General features: G+C 39.1%; 1 protein-coding gene across 1 annotated transcript in view; it reads right to left on the minus strand.

The window, feature by feature from the left end:
• MCTP1 (multiple C2 and transmembrane domain containing 1) overlaps positions 1–22,408 on the minus strand; it is a 254,641-nt gene that overhangs the window by 132,034 nt on the left and 100,199 nt on the right. The window contains exons 12-13 of the mRNA XM_066616140.1: positions 16,839–17,025; positions 12,176–12,269 (exon numbers count right to left, since the gene is read on the minus strand). Of these exons, the coding sequence (XP_066472237.1) occupies positions 12,176–12,269; positions 16,839–17,025 (281 nt within the window). The remainder of the gene's footprint in view (positions 1–12,175; positions 12,270–16,838; positions 17,026–22,408) is intronic.

Genomic DNA, 22,408 nt, shown 5'->3' on the forward strand with positions numbered 1-22,408 from the left:
CCAGAGGTGTACCGCACACACAGGTGTACCGCACTCTGTGTAAATCCAGAGTCACCTATCCTCTGGTGGGCTCCATGACTAGCTGCTCTAAGGCACAGTCATTTAGCACGTCAAGGAATCCGGTCTCCTTTTCCTGAGCAGAACACAAATTGACCCAGTCAATATGAGGATAATTGAAGTCCCCCATGATTACAACCCTGTCCCTCCTTGTCACCTCCCTGATCTGTTTCCTCATTTCAAGGTACCCTTCCGATTTCTGGTCTGGAGGACGACAGTACGCCTCCAGTATTACATCGCCCCACAGGCCTGGTAATTTAACCCACAGAGATTCTACGGTGGAGTCGGACCCGCCTTCAATCTCTACTTTCCTGGATTCTATTCCTTCCTTAACATAAACGGCCACCCCACCTCCAACACGTCCCTGCCTGTTGCTCCTGTAGAGTTTATAGCCCGGGATTGCAGTATCCCACTGATTCTCCACATTCCACCAGGTTTCCGTTATGCCCACTATGTCAATGTTTTCCTTTGTCACCAGACATTCCAGTTCTACCATTCTTCTTTTAGAAATGGACTATGTCAGAATGCCAGATGGAAGGGAGGGCGCCAGAATGAGGTCTCTTGTTATCTGGTGGGCTCCCTGGGGCATTTGGTGGGCCGCTGTGAGATACAGGAAGCTGGACTAGATGGGCCTATGGCCTGATCCAGTGGGGCTGTTCTTATCTTTGCTCAGAGACTTTGGGCATTCGCATAAAAGGATTTGTACATGGCATGCCCTTGTCCTCACTATCTTGATCAAAATGTGGGTCAAAAATGCTATGCTATGCTTAAATAACAATTATGGTAATAAGCTAAAAGTTGTTTTCATGTTTAATAAAATGACACAACCAGAAAGAATTTTACTACATAGAAGCTGCCATCCCATGAGAAGAGTTTCATTTTCAATTAATGTTTGGTAGAAAAATATGCTTAGGTGCTACTGCAATTACCAAAAGATTTAAAGAATGATTTCTAGTTGACCTACATTGTCTGTCCTTCAGCAACATTGCAAAAGGCCTAGGAGGCAGTTATGAGAGAGTGAGACCTAAGGGATGAGCTGTCCTACTTGTGTGAATATATTGAACAGTCTCCATTTCAGATATTAAAGGAAGCATTTAAATTCACAATGGGAGTCATAATGAACTGGGGCAGTCTTAAATGATCAATCTATGGCTTGCTCAGGCAAAACACCTTGTCAGTGTTTTGTCAGTGTCAGTTTTTAAACAAGCTTGCATCTTCCTTAGCTCTCCAATCAGGTTGCATCTTATGCTATGGTTCAGTTTTAGAGTAGCACAGAAGGAAAGTAACACATATAGTAAAACTCTCACATCTAAAAATATATACTTCTAAAAATTAAAATCACACTACAAGAGACATGCAGGAACTGAATGACTGACTAAGGGAATAGCAGATTCATTTCCCCATCTCATGCACACTCCGGGGCATAAATTCAGTGAGTTGAATGATGGGTGGAATTGCCCACAGTTTTTAAACTGGGGTTCCCCCCCTTTATGTAAATCTGAATTCATGTAAGTAAATTATGCTTATATTATTCTTGCACCTCCAAAATGAGCACGCCAGACCAAGGCTGGGATAAAGGTCAATTTATTAATACAATCAGAAAATCTGCAGCAGGACATAAACAATCTAAAACGACCCCCACATGTGGGCTACTAAACTTGGGGAAAACGCTAGCTGTCTACCTCCCCCAGGCTACACGGGCATCACATCCTGGCTCTAAGCACCCTCAGTCATCACCCGAGAGGGCTTATCAACACCAACCCCTAGGGGTCGGGGCAGTTGGACGAGCAGATACCCCAGAGGCCATGCCAACTGTTGTCCTCTGCCCAATCCAGCCAGCCTCAGTGACCCAGACAAGTATTGTCTGAGCAGACCTGGATCAACCCCTGACTTTGCTGACTTCAGAATGTATGCCGAATTCCCTACCGCCCTGGCTACCCTGCCCGCAAGTCATCTGCCCAAGGGACCAAAGGAAAATAAACTTATAACCCAACACCCTACCATACCAGTCTGGGGTAGGCGAAAAATAATCAGCCAAGGCCAATCAGCCTGGTGACAAAAAATTCCTACCCGGCCCCCCAAAAAGGCACCCAGCTAATTCAGATTGTTCATGGGAGGGAAGGTGGGGCTCGAAAATTCTGGCAAACTGACTCCGGAAGGCACAAAGCTTTCAGGACATCAGCCCACCCAGCCTCCACTTGTGCAGCGGCCAATGAGGTGCTCCCATTTTCCTGCCTTAGCCTGGCTTGCCTGGAGAATCAGGTAAAGGGGGCAAAGCTCTTATGGGGCTTTACCGTTAATCTGACCTCACTATATTTACCATTTCTGTTTTTCGTCTTATCTTTTGTTTAAGATTTCTGTTAATTTCTTTAAGCAATATAATAAAGCCTCTCAAGCAAGTTCACATCTTAAATACATTCAGTTCTCTTTATATGTGAATTTGATATCTGCAAATTTGCTGTCTGCAAGGGGCAGAACTGCTATCTTCTCCCATTAACCGTGCCTCTGCTCTTGTTATCCACTATGGAGCAGTAGCATAGCTAGCAAGGGGTGGAGGGGTGGTCCACCCCAGGTACCAGCCTTGGGGGGGGTGAAACCACAAATGACCCATCATTGCGGAAGTTCTGAATAACTGCATCATGCTATATACCATTAGATGCGGAATTTCCAGCAGAATGCAATGGAAAAAACCTGTGTGAAATACCTCCCTTCCATCACATGTTATGGCCAAAAAACCAGAAAAAAAAATGCATGGATCCCTATGGAAAGTGAAACCGAGCCATATTGCATGTTTACTCGTGAGTAGGCGAACGTGCCTTCATCCGTCAGAAAGAGCAGGCTGAGAGGAATTCAATACCAGAATGGTTCCTATTCCATGAAAGCAGCCCCCAAAAAGCACCCTGGTCCTGGTTAAGCACCTTGGCTCCTGGTCAAGTCAGGCAAAGGGGAATTCAAGGCTAGCTGCTTGGTCCCAATCTGATGAAAGTGGAGCTCAATAAATGCTCCAGAAGGCAGCACCCCCCCCCCCCCAAGAATAAAATAGATGCTTGAACTGGTAAGGTTAATTTTTACTTGTTTTTAAAGCTAGATTAGTCCTGATAGTGATATGCTTGAAATATAAGAATTTACACTGAACTGGGCACTGGGGAAGGCTGAAAATCTCACTGATATTTTTGTGGGGGGGGGGGGTGTTACTGCAGGCAGGCTACAGAGAAAATTCACTTGGTGAAACGGGGCTGGCTTCCCCTTATTTAACTTTGTTTTTCTTTAATTTAATAATTTCCAAGTATTTATTCTGCTTAATGATGTCACTTCCAGTCATGACATCATTTCCAGTGGGTCCCGGACAGATTTTCATTCTAAAAAGTGGGCCCCATTGTAAAACATTTGAGAACCACTGCCTTAATTCAAAACAGGCCAATGAGACATTCTTGGGGGGGGGGGGAGAGTGATACCCTAGTGACCAAAATTCTGCAAGTCATGGCTTTTAGGAATAAAAGCCATCATGTTATATACCATCTGATGCAGCATTTTGTCCACTGCTTGTGGGGAAATATTCACTGCATTTATTTTCTGGCCATTATTATTATTAATTTCATGTCATGACTATTACTATCTCTCAGTCTCACCTACCTCACAGGGTTGTTGTGAGGACAAAATAAAGGGAGGAACCATGTACACCACCCTAAGCTGCTTAGAGAAAGGGTGGTATAAAAATCTGAATTAATGGCCCCCGGGTGTTAAAAATTTATGCGCCCCGGGTGTCAAATGACCTAACTATGCCACTGCTATGGAGACACATTCCACAGGCTGCAGGAACCTTCAGAATAGTTCCTGTGACCAATGCGGACCCCTTTAAAATGGCTGACAGAAGCATCCGCTGGTCATTTTAAAGGGATCTGCACCGGTTGCGAGTACCATCCTTAATGTCCCTGCAGCCTCAGAAAGGTCTCTACACCATTCTGAGAAATTCTGGCATCTGCTGCTTTACTCTGCTGGCTTGCTAAGGGTCTCTGCCAGATTCTTTTGATGGCAGGGACAGTACCCTTTCACCCCCACCCCGGGTACTCCTTGTACCTAACCCTTTTTAACCCCATAGTATCAATGGTTCATTATCTATAAATTCACTATAAACCAGCGCAGTGTTTCTCAAACTGCGGGTTGGGACCCACTAGGTGGGTCACAAACCAATTTCAGGTGGGTTCCCATTCATGCCAATATTTCATTTTTAATATATTAGACTCGATGATACCACGGCCTGTGACAACATTTGGGGAAATGTTACAGACCGGTACTTTTAACAAGCTACTATGTGTTCTTTTAACAATGATAGTAAATGGGACTTACTCCTGGGTAAGTGTGGGTAGCATTGCAGCCTAGGATTGTTAAAAAATTTTGTGCTTGATAATGTCACTTCCGGTCATGACATCACTTCCGGTGGGTCCTAACAGATTCTCATTCTAAAAAGTGGGTCCCAGTGCTAAATGTGTGAGAACCACTGCAACTAGGGTTTCTAGAAACCTAACCCTAATGGATAATAAGAACGGATTGTATTCTTCAGACTGAAAAATGAAAGTGAAGCAAACGGCAGAAGATGACATAACTAAGAAATTACTCCTACCAGTGCAAGCATCCAGATGTTATGACCCAAACCCCCACAGAATTTCAAGCTAGAGAAGGCAGTTCTAGAGATCAACACCTAAATTCATTTTGAAAACCTTTGAGGAGGTTATCTTTGGCTCAAGATCTTGCAACATAAGTAATGAACTTTTTCTAATGAATTCCCCTCAGTAACAACACATAACACATGTAAGAAATCCATCGCAGGTTACAAGCCATATTGACTATATGCAGGCTCTGAAACTATAGGTTTCAGAGGCAGCCTATCTCTGAATGCCGGATGAAAGCAAGTGGCAACAGGATACAGGAATCTTGTTGTCTTGTGTGCTCCCACAGAAATCTGGTGGGCCACTGTGAGTTACAGGAAGCTGGATAAGATGGGATCCTTAGACTGATCCTAAGATATGACTGTTCTTAAGCATACGGCGCCTCTGTAGACCTTGCCCTGTTGAGTCAACAAAATGGGCAACCCGAGACCACTCAATGGTGACTGAACAACTTGCATTTTAAAATTCCTTCAACCTCCATCTAAGGGCAGGACCTCAAGGGTATCATACATGCATGGAAACACAAGGCTCAGCTAGCACTTTGGCGGAGGAACAACATTTGCATTACCCATGGAGCTGTCCAAGTTTCTGTACATTCCTTTATAATTTGGTATCTTGCTGCTGACTCTGTCACATCATTACCTAACCTGAGTCTCTGATATCTTGCCTGCTGACACGTGAGTCCAGGTTCTGAATACCAGAATTCAGTATAGCATCAGGTTATTTGAACTCATCTTTTTATTGCAGTTAATACTGGTTTGTAAACCTGACACAGATCAAGCAGCTGATAAAGATTCAGCAGGAATAGCATAAGTGAGAAACAAAAGTATGATGCTAAGTAGTTGGAGTGTTTAGTTCGATGGTAATTTTACTTGCATTCAGGACAACTAAATCTTTCAAACTGTGTTCCTCTTGGCCTCTAATACAAAGGCCGAGATATCAAGGATAAATGCATCTAAGTACAATAAGCCATCAAACAAAATTCATCTTTTATCCAGGAGAATCCCAAACCTTTTGCAATTAAGACAATTGGGTAACATCCAAGCAAATATATATCCCATGCAGACTAAAAACATAGTAAAAGTGTTAAATTCATTTCATGCACATCTCATTTGTCTTTTAGGGAATATTTATCACATAATTCTGTGAGAAATTAGAAGCCTAAAATGCTCTAGATAAATGGCTCAATTAATTGTACAGAGGTAGCCTTCTTTCAGCTGAAACAGAGCTGTGAGCTCTTTATTAAAAAACTATTCTATAGTCCATAACCTTGTTCCTTGACTCCTCTCTAGTTTCCAATTTAAACAAGTCCCCGTGCGGCCTGTTCTAAAGGGCTTTGTCTCCCTGTCATTGTTAAGAGAGCCGAGGCATCCTGGAAGTGTGAAATCAGACCTCATGAGCTGAACGGTTCCCCAGGGAACGCTGGACTGCGCAGAAGGTCAAAGTCATGGGCTGGACCATCTGAAAGCGCCCTGATCGCCGGTCTGTGACACAGCAAGCAGGGGGAGTGGGTATGTGCGAAGGGGACTATAATTGAACACATCTTAATTAAAACCCATAGACAGCAAAAATAAACTGTTTTCTAGGCAGCCTGTCAAAAGCTGCTTAGATTTAGCTCCACTAATGAGTCTTGGTTGTTCTCATTTCCTAATAAGAAAAATAAGGTTCACTTAACGGTAGATAAAAAAAAAAAAATCAACATCTTTTCCATTCTTAAGTTCTGAAATAATACCCCATCAATAGTATTTGTAATAAAAAAATAAGGAAAATACTCAACACATATATATTCTCCTATTAAAATATTTTATGCGACTGTATCTTTCACTAGGTGTATTTTGCAATAGTCTGTTCTTGTATACAACACACAAAAAGTGTCTGGTAGACCCTCTTAGGTGGTGAATCCATACACAATTACTTTTTCTGGTATGTTGCAAATAACTGCTTCAATTTAAGTGGGTGGCTTCCCTGTTTTGCTTTCTACCAGGTGTTCTCTAGCTGGTGGCCTCCACTCAGAAGCTATGAATTTTCCCTGGGGAATAAGAAACCATGCCAAAAACGGTAAAAGGGAAGAAAAAAGTCAAGTTGTTTTTCTGCTACCTGTATGGGAAGTTGTGTCCTATACTAATTTCTCTCCCTCAATATAAATACCCTATGTTATTATTACAACAATAATTAAAAGCCAATTTTTCTGATGTAATGACCATTTTCCCTCACTTGTTATTTATCAAAAACGTAACAGTCACCAAGTTTGTTTTGCTTGTCAAGATACCCTCTCTGCTTTTAAATCTCTCTCATTAAAGCAAGAATGGACATGTTATTACCAACAAATTCAAAGCTGAGGTGGTGGAGTCCCAGAGAGGATTTGCATATTTTATTGAGATACATTTAATACAGCTATTTACTTGGTCATGGTGACTGCTAAGCTAAAAGTGGTGGAACTGGTGGATATATTCCCAAACAATTTATATTCTCATTCTATATTCCATAAAAATAATTCTATAAAATGGGGAAAACCTTGGAATAGTTCTTCAAATATCATGAAAAAATTTAAGAACATGATTTAAAGAAAAATGAACATGAAGCCCTTTTGGTAAAATCTTTCATGACAGGTAGCACACACAGCATTCACATTTGCTGATGTGCCTTCACTACATTTTAGGGCTAGAAATCCAAATTTTTTGCAACCTAGTCATTAGGATCATCTGCACTATTATCAAAAGATATCTGACACAATAGATAAAGTAACATCCTACATTTGCGAGTTCACCACTTGCCACTGAAATAACACTTCCTAACATCTGCAAAATAGAAACACAGAATCATGTTAACTAGTTGAGTCATTTTGGGCACTCTGTTGAGAGGGAAAACAGAATAAAAATAATAAAATGTTTATGTGAAACATATTGACAACAACCAAGGCATAGTTCCAGTGACTGCTGCTAAACCTGCACTGGAAATGGAGTTTGGCACCACTCATGAACTCCTTACAGAAGCACAGATATACAATCACCTGAGTTTTGGTATCACCTGTACACACACACACACATCTGGGCCATTAAAATTATATCTTTTGATTTCTCAGGTTGCAATTAATAGTAGTGCTCAGAGGATCATACATCTTTCATAGGCTGTACACTGACCTATCCTTACAATCTCACCCCTTTACTGAGAGAAACATTCACAGTTACAGCACTAAAGGAATATCAGGTGCAAGAGATCAATCCTGGGCTATTCTCTCCAACAGAAAAAATGTTAGTGCATGACCACAAGACTGATACCTTAGGGTGCAATTCTTACAATATACTAAGGCCTGGTACAACCCTAAGGCTAGCTTTTGAAAACCATGACTTGAAAATGGGAGCCAGCCTCATAAACATACACTTTCTCATTCCCTCCCAAAGTTATTTTTTTTAATTTTGGCTTCTTTTCCCTTCTAGTAAAACTGTTTATGCATGCAAACCATAGTAACTGCCAGTCAGGTTCCTTACAACCATGATTTAGGAACTCACTTCGGAGTTTCAAATTGATTTACAAGGGAATCATGCTTTGCACCAGTTTAACACCAGAAAGTGTTAACATGTAACACCAGAAAGGGAAGTCAATGGAAAGATATCACGAGAGGGAATGAAAAGTGAATTCATAAAGTTAGCTACCCACCAATTTGCAAGCATGGTTTGCTGGGAGCCACTGTTTAATCAGTACCTTCAGTTAGCTATAAAGTGGTAGCCCTTCCTTGCATTCTGCCCTTACTAGCCAATCATATAAAACAGTGTTTTAAAGCTTTATTTGATGTCTTATCAGGAATGACCGGGTCTCAGACCTTTAGACACACACGTTCAGACTGAGAGTCTGCCCAAGTTTTCTACTTACTCTGTGCTTAGTGCATGTATATATGTGAAAACTGAATACTAATTAGTTACCACAGCTAATTTCTTCTTAAAATTTGCATCATGATTGTTTCATTACTGAAATTTGTATCATTGATTTCAAGTGCAATATCCAACACTACAAAAGAGTACTTTAAGCAGCCAAGAGTTTGGCTAAACTGACCTACAATATTCTGCTGATCAAGACTATGTGTTTTGTTATAAGGAGAATCAATAATTTCATTTGTAACAAGCTTTTCACTCACTCACCGGGATTCAATAGCTCTGTTTAGAATACACAATTACCATAATTCTCAGTGAAAGTATAGTATGTAAAAATTTACAATCTGAAAGGCTAAAACGTCTTAGTAACCATGGTAAGACTAATTGCTCTTTAAAAGATTATTTTTTACCTCTCATGCTTAATGACAGAATATTATGGGCATAAAAAGAATTCAGCATAAGCTAATGAATTTGTTTATTTGATAAAAAAAGGCATTTAATATGTGAAGGTAATTCTAGCCTGGAGGAAATAGTGCAAACCAGACCAGTAATAGATATAAACACTGGTTCCTCTATATAAAAAAAAAATGTCTCAAATGAGAAAAATTAATCAGCTTAATAAATGATCTATTTTATTTATTATTAGGAATCAACATTCAATTTTGTGTACATGTATATACTTTGGTGTCTATATAATACTTATTTGTATAGATGGGAAGATCTGAACTGACCTACTTGCAATAAATTACACACTATAGGATGAAATACTAACAGACAGACTCAAACATACGGAAGTGCAATTATTTGAAGAAAAAAGTGACAGCAATCTAATAATACAAGACAATTGATAATCAATGTCTTCCAAGTATGGCTCAAACCTACGCTTGGAAGCAGACAAATGTTTTTACCTAGTAACAAACATGCCCTTTAAACACACTGGATTGTATGCTAAGGATTCCTTCCACAGGTGCAAAGACCCCTTAAGTTCTAACTCTCAGTAATTTGCAGATACTCTGCAACACAACATTTTACAATGCAAAGCAATGAAAACTAGAGGAGGAAATACTTCTTTTTGAAATTTGGTCAACACTGCAGGCAAACTGTGGATATTCCTCTTCTTAAATATGCATCATAAGCAAATGAAGTTTCTGATACTTCTGGGCATATATGAACACGCTTATACCTTCCCCAAAATTTTGCAATCAACATAGATGACATGTCACTTAGAAGAAGACCAGGACAGAAGGTCAGAATGAACTGCCCATTGTCCTCTGAAAAACTGCTCATTTTTCATACCACGTTGGATTAGAAAGGTCAAAGGAATCTTCAGAATTTTCTCCTCCTGGCACCTCCCAGAGAAGACATGGCATTTTGCACTCCACAAATATTTTTATTGTTTTCAGAAACGAGTGCTTTCTTAGTACTTCTGAAAAAAATGTGGTGATTAACAGAAAAGGCCAGTGGAAAGTAATTTTGATACACTATGATAGGAAAATTATATTTTTATTGAGAAGGAAGACATACTGAGTTTATCCATAAATGTACATCATGTCTTCTTCTAAAGGCAGACTACAGTTCTGTGTGCTGAAGAAGCAGTATGTAGCACAATTCTAAGCATGTTTACTTAAAGTCAGTCTCACTCAATACAACAGGATGTTCTCTCAAGGAATTTGGTACAGCACTGCAGCCAAAGTCAGATACCTCAATATAACATTGAATCTTGTCACATATGTTCTTTGACGCTACACTTTCATTTATAGCAGAATGCCATACACTGCAAAATGGATTCCACCCTCAAATATACAAGGCCCCTTGTTGCAAACATGGGCAATTCAGGCTGTTTTATTGAGAGGAGAATAGAGACTACTATCTGCGCTGATGCAGATGACTAGTCACTCCCAAATATGTATGAAATTTAACATGTGCTCCCAAGTGTGCCTCAGATTAATTAAAAAATAATCTGGGATCTTCCAGAAAAAAAGTTAGAAAATTTCTTATTTTTTGGAAACAATCCTAGGTACAAAAATTGACCTCTCAGTATTTTCCCCTCCAATGAAATTGAAGCTATGTGACTCCATTGCATACAACAGAGGTAGCTAGGGCAAAAACAAAGCTGGGAGATTTCTCCACTGTCAGTCCTTGCCCCTACAGTCTCCTAATTTCCCCCTATTTAATGGAATAATGTTACATAGCTGCATCACGTTAAATGAAGAGAAATTAAAAGCTTGCAGGGGCAAGGACTGAGAGTGGTGTGGGAAGAAGTCAACTTGCCAAGGAAAACCCTCTTCCTAAAAGTACTCTGCTAAATCCAATGGGAGAGAAACCAAGAAGGATGCAGAGACACAATGCAAAGGTGAGATGCACAAGTCCACGCACTAAGGAAGATCTTTACAGGAAAGGTGGGTATTCACTGGTGGATAGCTTTTCCCTTTCATATCCCTGAATCCTGCTGCTGCATGCACTCCCCCCCCATTTGAGTTACTAAAGAAAAGTATTACCAAAGCAAAGTATTTAGCCAAGAAAGTCAGATATTCTTTCCAACTCTTAATTTGGGCCAGAGAAGTTAAGGACTTGTAAAGCTCATTGTACTTTATGGTGCGCTACAACCCTGAAGTTATTTTCCATCTCTGACTCAGGAGTACTTTGCCAGCATCTCTGATGAAAACAGATACCCACTTCTGATTGGTCGGTGTGGGTATGCACCTACAATTTATGAAGATGGAACTACTTCTATGCAATATTTTTGCAAGCTGGTGTCTCTAGATCAGAACATAATGTCTTAAATTCATGCTGCTTGCCACATTACAGAACACAGTCTGACGGTGTACTATGCAGCAATCATGCTAAGGCTAAGCTGGCTGGGTCTGGTCTGTGCCTGGATCGGAGACTGCTAGAAATATTATTTATGCCACCTTGATTTCCATTAAACCAGATCAGAAGCAATGGTATATTGTACTGTGTCTGGTTCATCTAGCTATTGTCCAATCTGACTCTCAACAGTTTTCCAGGGTTTCACAGAAGGGTCTGCAGCCAGCCCTACCTGGAAATGCCAGGGCTCAACTTAGAAGTTTCTGCATGCAAAGAATGTACACTGAGCTATGGGCCTTCCCCTTCATGGAAAGATACAAACATAATTAAAATAAAGCAAACATACATCACCCCAAATTTTTTCAGGATCACTTTAGATTAACATATGCCATATTGTGAATTACTGACAATTTTAACTTGTAAAATACTTCAATTTTGTTTGATCATTCAGTATCTTTTGTATGAGAGTGAAGTCTCTAAACAAGAAGTTCATGAACCCTTTCTGGAGGCTCCAACATACCATTTTAGGTTTTTTGTTGTCCATACGTACTTTCAGTAAGGTTTTTATAGCTGATATCAAATTCCCAAACACTCAGATGTGTTTGCAATGAGGATTTTAAAACAAACACAAAAATTTCTTAGCTCATTAGTAGCAAAAAACCTAAGCATACTTAAGTTTCATATCTCTTCTGCTCTGGAGATTTTGCAAGAGGTTACAAGACAGATCTGCTTCAGTAGGATATAAACCACCACAGAAATGGAAATAGTTCTTGCCTGTTACATCAGCTGCCATCAAACCTTCTGCTCTGATGACCTTCACCTGGAGAAATCCCACATCCTTCATGTTATGGAACATCCTCACTAGGCTCTAAAACACACACACAATTATAAAATTAGATTGAGTTTGCAAAGGGAGGGAAAGATAGGCAAAGATCTCCCATTCACATTTTACAGTAGTCTGATTATTTTCAAAGAGGCATCAGAAAATAAACTATTAACCACATATTTTCAATATATCCCAGTTCCCATTAAAAGCAGGAAATATCTATTTCTTTTCCTGGTATTTGATTTTAAGTATGCTAGATCTTACATTTTTTTCTTCCAATACTGATGCACTATTTCAACTATATCAGTATTTAGTTGAAATAAATAGTGCACCAAAATGATACTGAAAGATGATGCTCAAGTCACATTGTATCAAAAGATATTTTGTGTACTGTGAAGTAGAGACCAGTTCCTGAGATGTCGCTCTGAAGTTATGTCTAAATAGCAAACAAATATCTGTAGTGAAGGTTTGATGGAGTATCTTAAAAAGTGTGATAATTCAGCTAACTTTCTATATCCACATGAAAATAGATTTCTTTTCAACAGCTTCCTGACATCTTGGCAAAAATAGTAATTAGAAATCTGTTTTCAACCTATAACTGCAAATAGGGAGAAAAAATAAAACCCTTTTTCACAAAGTATCATACCTTATCATCATGGGTTTCTTCAATAATTTTGACATAAGGCCATGTATTCAATAAAGCTTTATGCTATACTCTCAACAGATGAGGAATTTTTGAAATACTATTTTACTTTAATCTTTAAATACCACAAATCCTGTTGATTTATGTTATTTCTTATTTTTTATACTGTGTTTCAAATATGAAAAAAGAAACAACATAAACCATCAGGATTTCTAGATATTTTAGACAGTTTGAGAACCCATTACCAAAGCAAAGCCAGATTTTTAATAAGAACAAATTAATGCTCTTTTCTGGTATGTTGCTGCTTGATCGACAATCATTAGTGGCATATTGCTTTGGGAGAAAAAAGAATATTTTCTGTTTGAAACATCAACTATTAAAGTGTTAGACAAACATTTTTACCAATAAGAGTCAGACACAAAGCCCCACAATATAAATCCCATAAGACGCTTATTGTGTACAGAGAAGGTCTGACCTTGGCAGACTGAAATGAGGCGATGCAGTTATATGGCACATCAATTTTCACATATAAATGCATGGTGATATATAAATGCATGGCTACATGGTGAGTGTTCTGATATGTTATATATCTATCTTTCTATGGAAACATATGCCATTTATTAGAGATTAAGTTTTAACTTCTTAATACTCACTCATAAAAACAAGCCTAATCAAAATATTTCCTCATACATTATTTACATGATTACAAACACAAACCGCCTGGTTCTGAAAGTTGTATTATAGATATAGCGTCAGAATACAGATATTTTCTAGTAGTGTAATTCATTACAATTCTCAGCAAGGTTTGTCAAAGCTAGTTTCTTAATTCAGAATTTTTCTCCCAGTTCTTACACTATCCAGAAGAAAGAGGGCAAGTGTGATGGGTCAAGAAATTTAATATTTGTTCTTTGTTGTTTCTGAAGTATATTTAGCTTATGCTTCCAATAAGAAAACAAAAGCAGAAAATGGTGGGAAAAAATTCACCTGCAAGCATATTCCTGGGGAAAAAAGGCATTGCGGTATTTCATTCAATACTATTTGTCAGGGCTCTGTGGGGTAATTATAGTTTGAACTTTTAGATTCAGCAAGTCAGCTGATTTAGAGCAATTTACAGCACATTCTGACAATCTGGGCCAGTGACATACTGCAGAATATTATTGTAGGATTTTGTGAAAAGCAAATGACTTTAATACATTACTTTAAACATGCAACTTAAAGTAACGATTTATCAGACGATTGTCAGTCTTCTTATTTATGATTATTGTTGAAGGCCTCAAAACCCGGATGGTATCTGAGACCAGAAATTTCCATAGCAGGGAAATCTATGATTTGCTGTGAATCCTTTCAGCCTTCAATAGATGGGAAAAGATTGAAATGCTCTGGAGATGAGTCCTCTTTATTTTTTTAATGAAAGGCTGTATAATATATTTTCTGTATGGCTGCAGCAGCTGTCAAGGAGAGCATCTCAGTTCAGCTCTATTATGGGAGAACCAATACCCCATCCTATGGCATTGAGATACACTGAGGGGCCAGTACTGATTGACAGCTTGTCACCATGACGTCTTATTCCATCTCTGTTATGGAGAAAATTAATGTCACACCACCAGCCTTATGACTCGCTGTCATCTTAGAACTGCTCACCTTTTATCAATGCTCTAAATAACATTTCAAGCCCATCGTCTCACGGTGGACAATCCGGTCAAGGGACATTAGATCGGATGACTGTGAAATGTCATAATAAAAATGGAATGCTAACAACTTCTTCACTAAACTAGCTTCTCTGGTTTTTAAACTGTGACAAGGGGGAGCAGAGGTTCAGCATCCCCGTTCTGAAAAGGTCATACAATCTCTCTCTTGGACTGCTACCCATTATGGCCCTCCTACCCCCAAACCAAAAGGAATTAATCTTTTCATACAATAGTGATAAAATAATGATTCAAACAGTAATGCCTGTTTAATTTGTAGGGCTCTGATATTCAGCTACAAATGGTTAAATGACAGTAATAGAGTCATTTTCCAAGGTTATTTGATCTGTTGGCAGGGTCAGCTCATTTGCCATTTTCTGTCTCAAGAACATGGGCAAAATATATTTTTAAATGGAGAAGAGACTCTTTAGGAAAGCTAAAAAAACTATAAAATAAAGCTGACAAATGGTATACTCTATCTTGCTAGTTGCACAACAATTGCTCACAGTATATTCCACAAAGGACAGCGGCATAAACATTGAAGATAAAGCAGACAACAATATATAGGAATTATATGAGTTCCACAAACACTGCATTCAAGTTCTTTGTCCCCTTTTTCTACAGGTCAAGTCAGTGAACAAAACAATTTAGTTTGTAGGTAAACATTCCAATATCAGAAATAACTCTAATGATAAATGCTATGTATTCACCAGATGCCATTTTTTAAATGCATACTTTTCTGTTTTCTCGTTTCATTCCAATATTCCTTATGCTAAATACATCCATTTTGAAAAACAGCAGATAGATTTTTTTTTAATGCAAAAAACTGGAGAAAAATTACTGAATAATATTTCCATAATGTTATAAAATTATCAGAGTAGCCAGTTTTACTTATTTTACCATAACCCGATAATCTAGAAAAATATGGTTTGCTCTACTTGGCATCAAAATGTGTATCACTACAATTAATCCATCAGAAATTCATTCTATCTATTACGATCTGATCTGACAGAACAGACTGTCTTGGCAGATACCAAAATCTAAAATAATACTTGTAAATTATTAGTTTTTAGACACAGTACACAATACTATAGCTCTCAGTTGGTTTAAGAAATATAATGTTTAGCCTTGCTAAGTCACCCCTATTAAACTGTGTTTATGATAACACTATTGGTGTATGATTTGTACAAGCACCAGCAGACAGCTGATTCAGTGAAGATAGCTAGAATACATTTGCTGAAGCGCAGATCCTGCTAATCTGTTTGAAGAATATTGTACAGCATTAGTACTAGCACTTCATGTTATCTGCAGAGTCTGATAAGGTACATCTTTATTAAATTCAGTTATTGAAAGGATGTCAGCCAGGGAATAGGAATATTTTAAAATAAAAAAAAATTAAACAGCCCTTTGTTAGTCAGAGCTTGGTTTAACGGCAGAGTGTCTAGAGAAGCCTTCTAAACACCTGGCAGCACTGTACAATAAGAGCTTTGTAATGTTAGGTAGAAATAGCTTCTCTTTATTCTTTGTGTGTAGTGAGTCAGTTTTAGTGAGCTCAGTATTAATAAACGCTGGAGTCAGAGCTCCCCTTGCTGTTCCTTTACTAAAACTACACAGTAGCTTACATAATGAGAATGCTGGGAAATAATTTGGTTTCAAAATGTTCAACATGGATTCTTTATTTTGCTGTTTAGAAGCCACACCCTATGGAGCAAAAACATACACTTGACTCAATTGTTATATAGGCAGAATAGAAACACTCTGAACATCCTAAACAATGGCAAAGTTGGTCTACAGATAACTGGATTCTTAAGCTAACCTATCTAAATACTTACCTAATGGAAAAGCTCACTGTAAAATCAAGTTGCTAACTATGGGATTAAATTAATTTTTCATTTAAGAATAACGATCAAGTAAAATCCCTTGAAGTAGGGACCTGTCTTTCCTTTTATTGTTAAGAGTTACACACACTGATTGCACTATATAAACAATGACTGAAGTAGAAACATACTAGGCAACCAATTATTGACAGAATAAATAGAATGATCTGTAACTACACTGGAACTATTGCAAATGTAAATCTGGATACTAGCTGAAAATTCTACTTTAGGCAATGTAAGGATGCAGTATGAACTCAGCATTTCTGACATCAACGATTTGAATGACTTCTATTACTAATAGACTTAACATTTTCCGTTTGTCTCCAGACTTTCAATATATTTGCTACTCTACTGTTTATCAGATTGCAACCCTATACAAGTTGAGCAAGAGAGAGGCATTACATACATATCTCTTTAGTATTTCTTCCCGTTCCTTTGGATCCTCCAAGGCATTGACTGAGAGGTCAGAAATGCTGACTGCAGCTGAGGCAGTCAAGGTGACCAGCAGTACCAGGAAACCTTCACCTTCCTCCAGAGGCAACTCCAGCTTATGAGTTTGTTCTTTACTTAGTGTTGACAGGTCAACTTGGCACCTAGAAACGTGAACATTTTGATTAGCATGCAACTTTCTTTAAGAGCAGTGTGGAATGACATACACTCAACTAAGCAAAACGTGAACAAATGAAAAAGACCCATCCAGTCTTTCAAAGGCAATCTCTATGGATCCAGCTTTTGTCATTCAGTTTATTTTTCAATTGAAGAATTATCATTCATGACATTGAATGACATGAAGATACACCAACACTAAGAGAATTGAAATATGTTTGCATCTCTTACATCAGAAAAATATGATCAATTGGTTTTAAGTTTATGGTGCTCAAAATCCATGATTACTTGATACAAAATATGGATCTGTCCAGCTTGCCTTGGTTGCATTCCAAACCAAATATATTTAACCTGTTTATTCTCCTCCAGATCAGACTATAATTTAAAGTAAATTTGAGCTGGTGGACTTTCCACCTTGGTGCCTGAGCATGCCAGGGAGGAAAGCAGACGAAAAGACCTCCAGCAAGTCCTTCCCATTGCTACCTGGTCAGTGAAAAGCAAAAATGCAGCAAGACAGCATTCAGGGGCTCATGTGGCAGGAACCTTGTGCTCTGGATGATGTCTACTGGGACAAAGATGAGTCCAATTGTCAATTGACTTCAAATTTGGAATGAGGCTGGGGGGGGGGGCGTGGAAGAACCATTTTCCTATTTGGATGCTTTTGTGAAGCTGGATTCTAATTTGACCTGAATTTGCTCATCACTAACACACCTGATGGACAAGCCACCTGAATAGGTCTGAAGATCTACAAATACTGTCTTCAAACTGACTAAAAGCACCAACATTACATAAACTGATTCAGTAATAAACTGTAGAGCAAGACATAGTTATGACACCTGCTGGAATATAATTAATTCTGTGTAACTTCAGAGGAAGAAGGAAGCATGCAACAGGGTAGAGCATCCTCATGTCTACTAGTATGCGTCACACACAAGTGAGGAAAAATTATGATTAAAAACCAAACATAAGATACTGAAGGACAATGGACTTCCAGCAACATGAGACACAGAAGAATATCCAAAAACAGCCCTAATGGACAATTATGCAGTCAAATTACGGATTGATCAACATGCATCACTCAAGCAGCCCAACTAGTACAAATGAGGCCAAAAGAGAACATGCTTCTTCCCTGTTGTACAACTAACAGTACATTCCAAAAGCCTGTTCTTGATAACATTTGAAAACATTTTGGTAGAGCAGTGTCAAAAAGGTTTGTTGCAAGTTTATTATATATCAACAACTGCATTAGTGTTATCAATGTGGGACAAGCTGTTTTCCTTCATTTCTCCCTAAAGCAAGTTGAATTGTATCTATATGTATATTTAAATTGTGTGTGTGTGTGGGGGGGTGCGCACGTGGACACAGACAATATTTAGTGTGCAGAATTCATGAACTGTCCATTGTAGAATTCTATCATTGTAGAATACTTGCATGTCAAAGAGGAAGAACAGTCCACCCTTCCCTGAAAGGTCCTCCTACCCAACTGGAGCAACTCATCGACTCCAAATGTGAAATCCAGTGAACAGTAGAGCACTGGTACGAGGTTTTGTTTAAGGTCTCACAGCCCAATCCTATCCACACTTTCCTGGGAGTAAACTCCATTAACTCTAATGGGACTTACTTCTGAGTAGACATGCACAGGATTGGGCTGCCAGATGACAATAAGGTACACCCTATTCCTTATTAGGCAGCTCTCTGTGTGTGCACACTAAACTCTTCTTAGCTGCTCTGAAAATGGTTCTGTAGAAAAACTGCAAGAGAGGGACATGCATACAGTATATGGGGAAAAGGGAAATTAATCGTATTTTGATGCTGGGCTTCCATGCACTTTATCATATGTTACGTTGAACAAAGATGATGCAATACCTCTGTCCATATAGAAATACACTTCTGCACAAAGTTGGAATGTAGTGGTAACAGGGGACATTTCCACCCAAACTAATATGTCATTTTATCAAAAAGTCACACTCTCTTCTGCACAGTGCTTATACCTATTGGGAGGGGCAGTGCTGACTCACAGAGGACATCAAAAATAAATCAGTCGGCAGTAATCCCTTGACATAAAAATATGAGCAAAAATCAATGTCATTTTGAAGATAAACATGCATGGTTTCATACTAATAAACAACACTATAAATCCTGCTGTATCGGACTGCAAATAACTCCAACTGAATAAAATTGCACAACGTGGGATTTACTTATCCTGTATGTTCAGAGAAACAACTTGTTCACTGACAGCACTCATTCCTGAAAATATATTGCAGCTGTCAGCAGCCAATTTGGCCAGATTACTGGTATGCGTTAAAGGTGTGACAATCATGGGGGATTTATTAGCTGATTATTGTAAAGGTGGCAGAGTCAGGATTGCCTTCAAAAAATACATGTGATAAGTTAAATAAATTACATGAAAATTAAAATAAAGAATGATTAAAATAATGCCACCTTCATTAACACATTTTTCTTAAGTGTCTTTGAACCGCAGTACAAAATACACACTTTTTGGCTCAATAATGACAACAGAAAATAACTACTTTTTAGAAAACCCATTAAAGCTGTTCCTCATTATCTTAATTTTAGGCTCTAGTACATTATGTTAGCAGTATCTGCACTAATATTTATGGGAAAGCAAAAGCATTTCAGATATTATAGGACTGAGAAATTCTTTCAAGTTTCAGTTGAAAACATTGAAGGCAAATCACTCTCCAGAAAACAAATACACAAAGCTAGTTTATAGTTTAGAAATGAATTTCACAGCTATCCAACAAATCTCTTTCTCTCTCAAACACACACAGATCATGCAAGCGGGGTGCATAATCTTTGACAGATGCCCAGATAATTGCAGGATCACAATTCATATACAGTCTCCGGGATATAAAATATATGCAGGTAGAAGATGGTTTGTCATCAGAAATCTCCTGCTATCGTTATAGGGCAATCAAGAGAGAAAGAGACATCCATGGGGACCCACAAATGGATGCAGGGGGCTGGTGATGAGCTAATAACCCTGATATCATCATGGACCTTTCTATATCTCTAAATTTTGTGACTACTGAGCATACAAACCAGTGGGAGCAGTTCTATGGGGTAGGGTCTTCATTGATGGTAGAAACGTCCAGCCTTGTAGAAAGATAGCAGGGGGTTGAAATGAGATAAGCTTATTGCAAGATAAGCAGGTCAAGTGGAGCCTGTTAGTCTTTAATGTGCCACAAGATTCTTTCTGTATGGAATTGCTGTGGAAACACTGCTGGTGCTTAACATAAAGGTCACAGATCAGGCTTTAAACTCACTGGGAGAGGGGGGAAAACAACCAACAGGAGCTGCAGAGCATCTGGTTCAGGATGACTCAACTCTGAGAAGATATGGTTATGAGTTTCATATTTTCAAAAACTATAGGCAGGAAGTCAACAGGAGCACACAGAAAAAATGAGATTCAAAAACACTACACATAAAAGGTGTCTGAAGAGTGATGCAATGGACATAGATATGTATATGCTAATTCACAAGCCTCAAAAGCAGCAACTGTTACCCTGCACATGCCTGATCTCGTCTGATCTTGTAAGCTAAGCAGGGTCAGGCCTGGTTAGTACTTGAATGGGAGACCTCCTGGGAATACTGGGTGCTGTAGGCTTATACCATAGTCTTTCGAGACTGAAGGTTGCCAACCAAAAGCCTCAAAGCAAAACAAAAAATAAAAGGAATGGAACACCAAGTTGCTACCAAAAACGAATAAAGGTGCCCCCCATATCCACAGATCAAGTACCCATGGTTTCACTTACCCATGGATCCGAGGGGGCCTCCCTCCGTGAGCCCATTGCAAGCACCTTTGGATGCTTCTTGCTTAACATTCTTCTTTAACTGAAGAACCAAACATTGCACACTAGAGGGCAACTGAAGCAGGACATTTCCTGCTTTCTATGAATCCCTCTGTAGTGTGCAGTCTTGTTGCCCACACTGCAAGCTCTAACACATTAAACAAAAGTATTTGTAATGGGCATGCAGGGGGAAGCGCTATCTATATAGCATTCCCCCATATCTGTGTTTTCCTTATTCAAGGGGGAAACTGGAACAGAACCGCCGCAGATAAAGGGACCAACCTTTATAGTGAGCATAAGAGAGAGTTGTGTGAAAGACACACCATTTGCCACTCAATGTGCTGCACTGGTTGCATCATGGATGAACCGGCCATTTCTGAGGGCGATTTGGAAGGACAAGAAAATCAGGTGGGTAGGCAAATGAGATACTGGGATAAAAACGGAGGACGCTGGCTAACTCACATTGATTGCATGTTTATTCAAAGTCATGATAGAGAAAAACATGTCCCAATAAGACAAATGACTGTGTCTTAGAACAGTTAGCTAGGAAGTTGGTTCGGTGACCCTTGATTTAATCCCATATCAACCCAAGATCCGGTTGATAGGTACACGCTGTGTTGTTGAACTGCTTGGAATAGTGACAAATTCAATGCCCAGGTAATTCAAATCATTTTTTAAAAAATGGCGGCAGCCATGCTTTATTTTTTTTTTAAACTATCAGATGCCCTCTGACAATGCTGTATCATAAGGAATACAGATATGCAGTCATTGAGAGCAGGTAGCTGCATAATGGCCAGTGCCTCGTTTCTGAATGTCCTGAGGGAAAGCCCTGCCTTAGGCCCCCATGACAGCCTCCACCCCTTCCCTTGACTACCACCAGTACTGACAGTTCAGGGTCAGTTCAAACAGGTGAACCCTCTGATTGGCACCAGTCCTCAACCAGTGCCTAACTAGGCCAGCCCGATGCTGTATCTGATGGTGGAGCTTCTATCAGAAGCAAGTACAACTACCTTTAAGCAAATTCTAACTGGATTAAAACGAATAAAGAAATAAATGAACACACAAAATGAATGAAAAAAATACAATAAAAATACACAAAATATTGTTTTGCACACTTCGAAAGCAGATTTCAAAAGCTTTGAAGACAGATTGCCTGTCAAAAAGTGGAAATCCTGCCCAAGTGAGGTGGGGGAACACACAAAATCTGGCAAAACAAAAGTTGGTAAAGGGAAGCAAAGATGGAATTTGGGGAGCATAATTCTAAACTCTTCTAACCGGTCAATGGGGCACTTCAAAGTCATGGCTATCTTAGTTTTAGCAAAGGAAGAATACCTGCCTATTCCTTTCAGTGCAGTGTCCTTCAAGCAGTTTTTCCTGGTGTCTGTTTTTAGATTGTCTTACAGCCCAATCCGACAGGCTCTTTAAACTGAGAGAACTAGCGTTCCATTAGTGCTGACTGCCTAGTGACAGTTACAAAAGCATTTCTGGAGGCACACTAAGTAGTGTGCTGCCGGAGCACTGGCAGGCTTACTGGAGCCTTCCCTCATGCACTGACAGA

Source organism: Tiliqua scincoides, chromosome 2 (assembly GCF_035046505.1).
Source record: "Tiliqua scincoides isolate rTilSci1 chromosome 2, rTilSci1.hap2, whole genome shotgun sequence".
Lineage (NCBI taxonomy): Eukaryota > Metazoa > Chordata > Lepidosauria > Squamata > Scincidae > Tiliqua > Tiliqua scincoides.